This window comes from Diadema antillarum, unplaced genomic scaffold, assembly GCF_040938485.1.
Source record: "Diadema antillarum isolate AM-2024a unplaced genomic scaffold, OU_Dant_1.0 seq00000891_RagTag, whole genome shotgun sequence".
NCBI classification, from domain to species: domain Eukaryota; kingdom Metazoa; phylum Echinodermata; class Echinoidea; order Diadematoida; family Diadematidae; genus Diadema; species Diadema antillarum.
In genome coordinates this window covers 582,949-594,830 of record NW_027271755.1, presented here as the reverse complement: position 1 = coordinate 594,830, position 11,882 = coordinate 582,949, and the positions used below count along the sequence as shown (strand labels likewise).

Here is an 11,882-nt window from a genome sequence, read left to right as displayed (position 1 = left end):
TAGTTTTATGTGATATTTTTTGTTTGTTTATTCACTTGGTTGTATTTTGGGAAATTGATACAACTAAAAGATTTCCTCTTCTCCATTCCTCCCGGTCTTTTATGTTTAAGAGTTCCCCTTTCATTTCCTAACATTAAATAGGACTATGATCATTTTACCATCGTCTCTGACGTCATCCTTCTCGTCCTTTTTTCTTTTACTTCCTCTAGCTTTATTCAGACATTGCCTTGCATTTCTACATGCAATCTATTAATTTTTGTGAAGATCCCCCCCCCCCCCCCCCCCCACTTGGTGAGGGAAAGGCATTGGACTACTTAGTAATCAGTATTGTTAGGCCCTACTGTATACTAGTACTTCAGGGGGGCGTTTCATCAACGAGTTCGTCGGAGTTTTCACCGACGAATTTGCTATCAGCCAATCAGATGCAAGGATTTATACTGACAACTGTCAAAAGCTAATGAAATCCTTGGTCTGATTGGCTGATAGCAAATTTGTCGGTGAAAACTCCGACGAACTCGTTGATGAAACGCCCCCCAGTTGGTCATCGGTGTGTCCAATGGAGCTTTCCCCAACTCTGCCACCAAAATAAAACAGTTTCAATCCTTTCTGTTCGCTGCCTCCACAAGTGTTCACGTTCGGTGAATTGTTTACGCGTGTTTGCATCGATGAAACGTTCCTCGCGCGGAGTCAGCATATTGAATCATCATGGCAGCATACGAGCGGGAAATTCTTCTGCAGGTAAGTGCTAACACAGCTTTAAATGGTCGATTTATATCGGTCTTATTAATATTTCCAGTCTCTTTACACACATGAAGTATGATTGTAACTTGCGTAATCGTTTACTGTCTGTGCAATGCGTCCATACCCACCTTTAGTCACCGTTCTAAACTAGACAACAAGTCAAACGAATGAACCAACAGTAATAAAAACATGTGGGACTGCATAAACATTGCCATTAGTCTAGTCGTGGTGCTGGCATATCGACGAGTTGACCGAAAGATCGGTCTGTATATAGCTAGTCTGTCCGTCGGGGAATGTTCCGCGGAGACTGCGTCTGGCTTCTTTCCCCTCCGACAGCGTTAAATGGCAAAATATAAAAGAGTCCTCTGGACAGACGGATCTTTCTGTCTAATCGACGAGCATCTGGCATCTTTTCTATTCTCATCCATCGCCTGCATCAGTGTGCATCGGCCATCCGTATCCCGGTCGGAACTTGACAAACAGAACTTCCCTCAACTTTTACCAGTTCCACTATATCTACCTCACAGCGGGATTTTTTGTTTGTTCTTTTATCAGTAAAGTTAGGTGTGTTATGCAATGCAGTTGCTACTAAGAATGCTAGTTGCCCACCATACACGTAATAGAAGCATGATCAGAAAGGGTGGTGTGTACAGTTCTGGTCGAGGTGAGGATTTAATTTAGCTTTTAACGTTTTGCGAGATATTCAGAAACCACTCTATAACATATGAGATGTCAAAGAGCATGCAATTCTAAAGGGTATCAAAAGTTTATTTGATGAAAATCGGTTTTGAAATGGCCGAGATATCCAAAAACAAGGTGAAACAAAGAGATCCTAATATTATAACCACGCTAAAGTTGTGGCCTGTCGCCTTTTATTATTATCACTTTTTTGGATATCTCAGCCATTTCAAAACTAATTTTTTCATCGAATAGATGTTGAATCCTTCTTAAAATTACATGCTCTTTCAAATTTCAGGAGAGGTTTCTCATTATCTCACTTGGAATTATGTTCAAAACATAAATCCCTTACCTCAACCAGTACTGTACAGTCCCTTTAAAGTCAAGTCTCAGAGTGACCTCTCGCAGTGTTTTGAGTGGGGTAGAGAAGAAAATATCTTGGGGGGGGGGGGGTGTTTCACGAAGTCAAACTTAATTTAAGAATGACTAAAAACTATGGTATGCCACTGGTTTCCCTGTTCTAATCAATCTATTTCATAAGGCTAATCCTCACCCACTGTAGATTATCAGTAATGTTTCCAGAATAATTCCATCATTATTTATCTTATCTTGTATCATCAATGGCTAGGGCCTAATTTACATGTACCAGTACATGAAAAAAGGTCTCCAAAATCTTCAATTTCAGAAGTTGAGCAACAGTGAAGACACACACAGCATACCATAATTTTTAGTCAGTCTTAGATTTTAAGTTCGACTTAGAATCTTCGTGAAACACCCTCCAGGTTTGGCTATCTTAATTTAGAAACTTGTACATGTTGGTATATATATTTCGAGAAGATCAGTCTTGATTCTTCTCCCCTGAAAAGGTTCCATGACCAGTCTGATTTTTTTGTCGCTACCGGTACATAAATGTAAGCATCTTGTCTGCACCTAAAGACTAATGCTTCAATGTCTTTCTTTGTAACTGAAGGACTCCAAACTGTGGATGCATATTCCAATGCTGGTTTCACCAGACCCCGGATACACCTTATACTATATTAAAGTTAAAATGGCCTAGACGTAGTAAAGTTATACTGCTCATCTTCTTATCCGTCGAGGACGAGTCGCGAGTATACTCGGGCAGTTGTCTATGGAAAATGCGTGTTGTAGCAAAATCAAACCGTCCTCAACGGGTTAACAGTAACGCTAAAAAAAAAAGAGAAGAGAAATATGCTTGAAATTAATTTGAAATGTTTGAAATTGAAAGTACATGTAGTTTTGGTTATACTCATATTGTGAATGGGGAGCTCATGCCACACTAATCCACATCAGTGAATCAGTTATTTTTGCAGACAGGAAAACCACAGAATTAGAATGCAATGTATGCATTGTTTCAGACTAAAACCAACAAACAATCAGTCATGATAGCACATGTAAGTTTACTGTTAGTCGTTACAAAGATCGATCGATGATGTACAGCTAGCTTGTTGACTGTCAATCAACATACATTGCAAATGCCAAGGAAACTTTTTGGAGATGTCAATTTGGAGAGCATGACAAACCATCAACCCCTTAAAGGAAAATGTCATTAATAGACTGTGGAGTATACCAGAAAAAGTTAGAAGATATGATAAAGCTTACATCTTTCATCTATCGTTTTTGCCTTGTGAACAACACTTATCTAGTAGGGTAAAACTAATTACCACTCTATCTACATGTCCACTGCAGACGATACCAGGACTGGAAGCGAGTGTCCATGGCTTGTCAGCTGTATGGGGGCTGGGCAATGAGCTTCTGCTGCATGTGGGGTGTGGTCGGAAGAAGCAGGCCGAAGGCAGCGGTGAGATTTTCCTACCAACTTTGTGTTTTGGCTGCGGAAATAAAGTCTAATTTGATATCTAGAACAAACTGTTATGCTATACTGTATTTAATTCCCTAATTTTAAATGTAATTGATTCTTTTAATATTGCAGCATAGTAGTCCTGTTATACTTCCCCTCATTGTGGTGCCCAAATGCTCCTTTGGGATAAAATGCCCTAGCGGTGCTTTACAAAGCATTAAAGTCGATCTTAAAAATTGGGATCAGCTTTAGGACAAGTTTTCCCAAATATACTTGTAGTATTTGTGTGGATTGAGGGAAGTTTGAGGAAAATCAAACACTCAAACAAATTTACAAAGTTATTAGATTTTTAAAGTTTCAGTGCAACTACTACGGTTTGTAAAGTCACTGCAGGACAAAGATATAAACAAAATAAAAAGAATTTAACATATTTTCATATTTTCAGCAAAATGAAGGGGCCTGACTTACAACACATACCTCTTTCAAAAAGTCGAGGGAATGTGTACATTTCAATAAAAATGATTTTTTTTTAATTCCCTTTATATTTTCTTTGAATAATTAAATGTGACACAGTAGTCTTCTCCTTCAGCAATGGCTGCAAAGAAACCTTAAAAATTCATAGCTTTTGAACGTATTGTCCAATTTCCCCCAAAACTTTCACTGATGTGGTCTATTGATATTGCTGCATTCATATAGTTGGGTGACTTTGTCCTTTAAAACTTATGTTATACCACTGGTTTCAATGTTCAGTTTTGATAAAAATCTTCAGAATCCACTTCAAATTGTTATTAAAATTTACTGAGAAATTCCTTTGTATTTCGTTTTGTATATAGCTGCATGAAAAAGTCTTCAAAATGTTCATTTTCATCTGAAAGAATTACCTTTTTTTTTTTTTTTTTTTACCAAGTTACCATTTCTAAGTTACAAGTACACTTGTACCTGCTGCAGAATATTTCAGGTCAGTGGAAATGTGTTCTTACTTTTTTTTCTAAATGTTGCAGGGGATCATGCTACACCTCATAGGACTCCTTCAAAGCTCCATGTGGTAAAATGGCAAACAGACATGCACAACCCTCACACAAGGAAACTTGTTGTGCAGTCTCATGGTAAGTTCCTGGAAAACCAACTTCCAAAATAAAGAGGGGGCGCGCGCTCGATGCACCCCCCTGTGGATACGTCACTGTAATGTACATTGTATTAATGCTCATTGTTTTCCCTCTGTTCAGTCAGTATACAGTATATTGCACAACTCCGTTGTGGTTATATGTGTTGGGTTTTTTATGCCTCTGCCACGAAGTGGTGCCGGAGGCATTATGTTTTCGGGTTGTCCGTCCGTACGTCCGTCCGTACGTCTGTCCGCATTCGTTAACGTGATAACTTGAGTAATATTGACTGGAATTTTACCAAACTTGGTCCAAGTATAAAGTATGATGGAGCAATTAGTTAAGTAGATTTTGGGTGAAATCGGCTAAAGGTCAAAGGTCAAGGTCAAATCATGAAATTGTATCCATTTATGCAATAACTCAAGACTGGATCAAGGAAATTTCACCAAACTTTGTCTGAGGATGATGTATGATGGGACAATTATTTGATTAGTTTTTGAGTGAAATTAGACAGAGGTCAAAGGTCAAAGATCAAGGTCAAATCCTAAAATTTAACTGTTTACATGATAACTCAAAACTGGATGAAGCAGCTTTCACCAAATTTGGTCCAAGGATGATGTATGATGGGGCAATTAGTTGAGTCAATTTTAGTGACATTGGCAAGAGGTCAAAGGTCAAAAGGTCAAGGTCAAATGCAAAAAATGTTGCTATTTCCCCCATATCCATGCAAGGTCCAAAGGTATTTAAAAAAAAAACTTAGTGTAGACATGTACTACTGCATAAAGATTCTCCAGAGAGAGTTTCATGTCATAAGGTCAGAGGTCAAAGGTCAAAGGTTAGGTGAGAATGTTACAATTTCACTTTTTTGCAAATGGTTCAATGGATCTTCATGGAACTTGGTACATACGCATGTACTGACTGGCAGGGATTATCTAGGAATGTAGGGGTCATGGGTCATTAGTCAGGGGGTCAAAGGTCAAGGTCAACTCGTCAAAATTTCACTATTTCCCTCATTAACTAGTAGTAGATGCAAAGCTTGCATTATCATTTTTAACACTTGATATTATACATGTATTACCTAATGTAGATTCTCTCAAAGGTCAAAGGTTAAGGGTCAAAGGCCAGGTTTAAATGCAAAAAAAAAAAATCTATTTTATACTGTAACTTTCTTTATACCTTGAAATTTACTCAATATATAAACTTACAAAAGGGTTGGTCAGAAGTCAAGTAAAAATCCTCACTTCCCCAAATGCGTGTACCTGCACTCTTAAGACAATTATAGCAAACCTTCAAACATTCAAGATATTTCTGACAAACATGACATTTCAATATTTTGTCAGTCATCACACATTGTGAAGACATTGTACCATATACACCTATTGGGAGAATCATGCATTATGGCGGAGGCATCAGTCGCCATAGCGACATTTCTAGTTTCTGTTTTGTTTTTTCTGTGGAATGAAACCAAGGAATAAAGTGCCACCTTGAAGCAAGCTCACAGAAGAGACATGATATTTATGTCCAATTTTATTTTGTATTCTGATCTTAGACCCTTTCCTAATAATATGTCATTTTTTCTGTCTTTTAATAAATGCATGTAGTGTGTGTGTGTGTGTGTGTTGAACGTGATGTGTGAAGGTTTGTTTAAACCTGTTACATGTATAATGTGTTCATTAAATAAAAGCACACACCTTAGCAGTCAAATTACTCTACGTCACTAAACTTTAAAGCAATGTCAAATTTACTGTAGGATACAATTGTAAAGTGATAGTAGACAAGTTGCTAAGTTACACTTTTGTGTTGTTATTTAACATTCTAATAGTTATCCATAAAAGCAGACCACATACGCACTTTGTTTCCTAATGTTTGTATTACCAAGAAAGTCCCAGAACAAGTGAATACAGTCAGAAAAGTCAGAAAAGGAAAAAACTTTCCGTGTGTGAAATAATATACACTATTTCTGCATGAAGATTTGCTTCATGAATTATGTGCAAACATACCTGATGTGAGCATGAATGTCTGACACATAGCTGCACAAAATGTGCTTTTTATGGCAATGACATTATGTACTGTATGTGGCATTGTTGCATAATTGATTGCTCTGCCCTTGAATAAACATATCGTTAACATGGCTCTACTTGTCCTGACTTCTCTTGAATGTGATGCTTAAATTTCAGCTTTAGGCTGCATTCACATGTACTAGCTGATAAAATCAAACCCAGACTTTGTTATAAAGGATCTTTCTGTGTGTTTTCTTTTTCTTCTTCTTTTTTGTTGGTTTTCTTATACCATTTCCTTTTTATGCCTCCGCCACGAAGTGGTGCCGGAGGCATTATGTTTTCGGGTTGTCCGTCCGTCCTTCCATCCGTCCGTAATGAATTTTGTGGACAGCGTATTAAACTAAAAAACCTTTTGAGGTATCCTAATGAAACTTGGCATGTACATGTATGTGTATTAGGGGGTGAAGTTGTGTCTATCAACTTTTGGGTGCACATGCTCAAGGTCAAAGGTCAAAAGGTCATGGTCAAATACATAAAATTTCACTATTTCCACCACATCTATGCAATGCCTGAAGATATTTTCTAGAAACTTAGTGTATCCATGTATTACCCTATCAAGATTCTCTGGTGAAAGTTTGGGGTCATGAGGTCAAAGGTCAAAAGGTCAAGTAAAAATATTTAAACTTCACTTTTTTCTCCGTACCTTGGAAATTGTTCAAGGTATCTTCATGGAATAGACATGTACTGACTGGCAGTGATTATCTAGACAATTTAGGGTACATGGGGTCAAAGGTCTGGGGTCAAAGGTCAAGGGCAACACTTTAAAGATTTTACTACTTCCGTCATGTTTATGCAGTGCCAGCAGGATTTTTTTTTTTTTTTTTTTTACACTTGGTGTATACATGCATATATGTATAATCGGATAGAGATTCTCTGCAAAGTTTTTTTTTTTTTTTTTTGCCTCAAAGGTCAAAGATCAAGTGAAAGTGTTGAATTAAATTTTTCCTCCATATCTTGGAAGTGGCTCAAGTTATCTTGAAACTTACTACATATCTATGCATGTTCTGCATGACAGTGATTATCTTATGAATTTTAGGGTCAAAGGCCAGATGAAAATGGTAACAATTTACTATTCAATACAGAAATTGCACTTTTTCTCCATACCTTGAAAATTACTCAATGCATTTAAACGTATGAATGGGTCAAAGTAAAGTTAAAGTCCTTAAATCCCCAAATACATGCTCTCCTATTCATCCAATTAAACCTAGGTCAAGGAAGGTGAACATTCAACACATTTGTGACAAACTTTTCATTTCAATATTTTGCCAATTTTGTGAAAATGTAATCACACATTGTCCACATGTACTATCTAGACCTATTAGGAGAATCATGCATTATGGCGGAGGCATACCAGTTGCCATAGTGACATTTCTAGTTCCTTTTAAATTGATATTCAGGGTTAATTCTATTGCTTACTTTGCTTTTAAAAACTCAAAGAAACCAGTTTTCAGCAGGATTTAAAATTCTGTTTGATGTAACATGTAACTGTCTGAAAATAAGGAGTAGAGGGCTGTGCTAGGGAGACCAACTTGGAAATAAATGGGAATCCCGCTGTAACAAGGTTGGATATACAAGTCTTCTGCTTCATCAGGTAAATAATTGGATCAGAACTTTGTGTATGTGTTAAGCCACATGATAATGTGTGTTATATTCTCCTATCAAGTGTTAAAGTTGAACAATTCTGGCATTTATGAACTAGGCCCTACTTATCTTCAACAGCTCATAACAAAATATCGTCCAGCAGGAAATCTTCGCTCTCAGTCTAAACTTCTGTTGTACACCCCCACAATATTAATACAGTTTTATGGCGCAAGATCTTTTCAACTGGCAGCAGCAGAGTTATGGAACAAATTACCCACGTATCTCAAGCAAACCAACACAGTAGATGATTTTAAGCGTTTGTTGAAAACGTTCATCTCTTTAACTTGTCTGTGGACTAGGTTTAACACTATACGTGACCCTGCACCTCAAAACAAACAAAAAGTCACCAGACATGAATTTTTAGTTAAGACCATATTCTGAAAGAGCAGACTTTAAGCTTTAAAATGATGTATAACTCAAATCAAATGGACCCTCCTAACCTATCTAAATATTGGAAAGAAAGTACAAACTCAGGAAAAGTGTGAACTGAGAAAAGAGGCTCTGAAGTACAATGTCTATTCAAACGCTTAATCTTTACCAAACCGTGCTGGCTGTGCGATGAATGGGACAAAAAACAGACAGTAAACCACCAGAGTAACAACAATGAAGGGATTATCAAATTAAACTGAAATTAAACATGCCTCATTAACACATTCTGTCCATAATTAATGCCAACTTTAAAAGTAGTAGCACTATCCTTTCAAAAGTTATGAGAGTTGAAATTGAAGAGTGTGGACAAGTTTTTTTTTTCAGAAATGAAAAAGGGTTCTAAAGACACACCTAATCACACTATTCTACCAAAAATGTTCGAGATAAACTGCTAAAAAACACACTTTCCTGCCCGTTTTATGATACCAAATTTTAGCATAATGTAGAAGGAGACCCGCTCTTTCGGAAAATATGAAAAAGTCAAGTTCAGCGAGGTTGACCCATTTCACTTATTTTCAGTCCTCACGCAAAATCAGTGTGTGCGACTTTATGTTCGTTTTGAGGTGCACGGTCACATACGATGTTTGTTGCTGCTCTTTCACCTTTCATCTTGTTTTGCCTCCTCTCTCTCTCTCATGTCTATATTCCTAAGTTCTATTAGTTCCTTCCATCAGTGTGCATGGAGACATTAATCTATTTTTGTGATTCTGATGCGCTATACAAATACGGTTTATTATTATTATTATTATCGGTATATCAAACAGATACTGTGAATTTTCCAACAGATACTGTGAATTTTCTCTCAAAATGAACACTCTTTGAGTATTCAAAGTGTTGTACAGAGTCTGTTACAAGTGTAGCAAGGTTCTGTATATGGTCAGTTTCACAGTAAAGGGTGTAACTTTGATGTGGCAAGGGTCAAAAATTAAAGTTGTGTTTCCATTTTTATCTTTGCCTTTATTTTATATAGGAATGTCTATATTTTCAATATTTTGTCATTCCAGAGCTTAATTCTTTGGCTAAATATGAACAATGAAGTGACTATTATGGAATTTTAGATAAATTTAGGTAAAAACAACAAGAATGTTTTGGTCACCCACAGCAACCAAATGAAGATAAATGGTGGATGTAATGCAACTTTTCATTTGCTGTGAACATGTATTTGAAATATCAAAACACTTTTCCCCCAACAGATATTCGCTCTTGCAATTATTTGGATGTGAACTTCACATTCCAAGGTAAAAATGGTACCTGACAAACTATTTTTAAGTTAAAAGAATGTTCTAGAAGCAAGAGCCACTCTAAACATAGCCCTAAATTATCTCTTGGTAACAAACATTTATCAACCAAAATCCCGAAGAAATTCGATTATTTTTGACAAAGTTGAAATTTTCAGACTTGTGAGTTTCGGAGGCTTCAGTTAACAAACTAGTGTGTTTCGGAGGCTTCAAAACTGCTAACACAAAGTTCTAGTCTTGTATTCACTTAAAATAATAAAACTACAGTAAGCAACTATCACTACATGCTAGAATAACAACAGGGCATCAATAAAATGTGAATAACAGTATACAGATGTACATTTTTTGGCAGTGCATACCCTTCATACTTATTATTATAAGGAAATTGGCTTCCACAAAAGTGAATAACAAACTGTGTACACTTTGAGCAATGCTAAGTTCAAATTTGTGACATTACATGAGGCAATATGATTCTAAAGGGAACTGCAACAGTAGCAATAAAAGTACACTGATTAGGAACATCTTTTTTTTAATGCCTCCGCCACGAAGTGGTGCCGGAGGCATTATGTTTTCGGGTTGTCCGTCCGTCCGTACGTACGTCCGTACGTCCGTCCGCTTTCGTTTACGCGATAACTTGAGTAATATTTACTGGAATTTTACCAAACTTGGTCCAAGTATGAAGTATGATGGGGCAATTATTTGATTAGATTTTGGGTGAAATCGGCTAAAGGTCAAAGGTCAAAGGTCGAGGTCAAATCATGAAATTGTATCCGTTTACGCGATAACTCAAGACTGGATGGAGCAAATTTCACCAAACTTTGTTGGAGGATGATGTATGATGGGACAATTACTTGATTAGTTCTTCAGTGAAATCGGACAGAGGTCAAAGGTCAAAGATCAAGGTCAAATCCTAAAATTTATCTGTTTACGTGATAACTCAAAACTGAAAGAAGCAGCTTTCACCAAACTTGGTCCAAGGATGATGTATGATGGGACAATTAGTTGAGTAGATTTTAGTGACATTGGCAAGAGGTCAAAGGTCAAAAGGTCAAGGTCAAATGCCACAAATGTTGCAAATTCCCCCATATCTATGCAATGCCCAAAAGGTATTTTCTTGAAACTTGGTGTGGACGTGTACAACTGCGTAAAGATTCTCCAGAGAGAGTTTCATGTCATAAGGTCAAAGGTCAAAAGGTCAAAGGTGAGACGAAAATGTTGCAATATCACTTTTCTCGCTAATGGTTCAATGTATCTTCGTGGAACTTGGTAAATACGCATGTACTGACTGGCAGGGATTATCTACGGAATTTAGGGGTCATGGGTCAATAGTCAGCTCCGCAAAATTTTATTATTTCCCTCATATATAATGTACTAGTATATGCAATGCTTGCATTATTAGTTTCAAAACTTAATACATGCATTACCCTGAGATTCTCTGGGAAATTTCCAGCTAGATGGTCAAAGGTCAGAGGTTAAGGGTCAAAGGCCAGGTTTCAATGCCCCCCCCCCCCAACAACAAAAAAAAAAAATCTATTTTGTACCATCATTACACTCTTTCATCATACCTTGGAAATTACTCAATGCAAAAACTAATAAAAAGGTCCGTCAGAATTCAAGTAAAAATTCTCAATTCCCCAAATATGTGTACCTGCACTCTTAGAAAATTATAGCAACCCAGTTCAAGACATTTCTGACAGACCTGTCATTTCAATATTTTGCCAGTTATGTGAAACTGTCATGGATCACACATTGTGAAGACATTGTACTATACGCCTATTAGGAGAATTATGCATTATGGCGGAGGCATCAGTCGCCATAGCGACATTTCTAGTTTTTTGCTGCTTAAAGTTAGCAGCAATGCATGTTTCGGAGGCTTCATCATAACTGTTAACATGCAAAAATGGTCCATTTTAAGATGATATGAAGTACATTAATGCAGCTGATTGTTTCCAAATACACAACTAACAATGTTGTAACATGTAAAATAGTATTTATTTGTATGCAGAAAAAAGACTTTCCAACATATATGTTAAGAGACAAAGAAAAATATTTTAAATCTTTATGCTCAGTTGTATACATAGTACACTGTATTTGCATATGCATGACTTTGGCAATGCAGAACATGATGAGGCTACACACGTACAAACCACAGCTGTATGCATTTGTCAAACTT

At 36.9% G+C, this 11,882-nt stretch overlaps 1 protein-coding gene across 1 annotated transcript in view; it reads left to right on the top strand.

Annotated features, from left to right (window-relative positions):
- The first annotated feature begins 699 nt into the window (after positions 1-699).
- LOC139740944 (nuclear pore complex protein Nup85-like) overlaps positions 700-11,882 on the top strand; it is a 50,807-nt gene continuing 39,624 nt past the window's right edge. Inside the window, exons 1-3 of the mRNA XM_071651529.1 lie at positions 700-738; positions 3,127-3,238; positions 4,240-4,344. Coding sequence (XP_071507630.1) covers positions 706-738; positions 3,127-3,238; positions 4,240-4,344 — 250 coding nt within the window. The 5' untranslated portion in view covers positions 700-705. The remainder of the gene's footprint in view (positions 739-3,126; positions 3,239-4,239; positions 4,345-11,882) is intronic.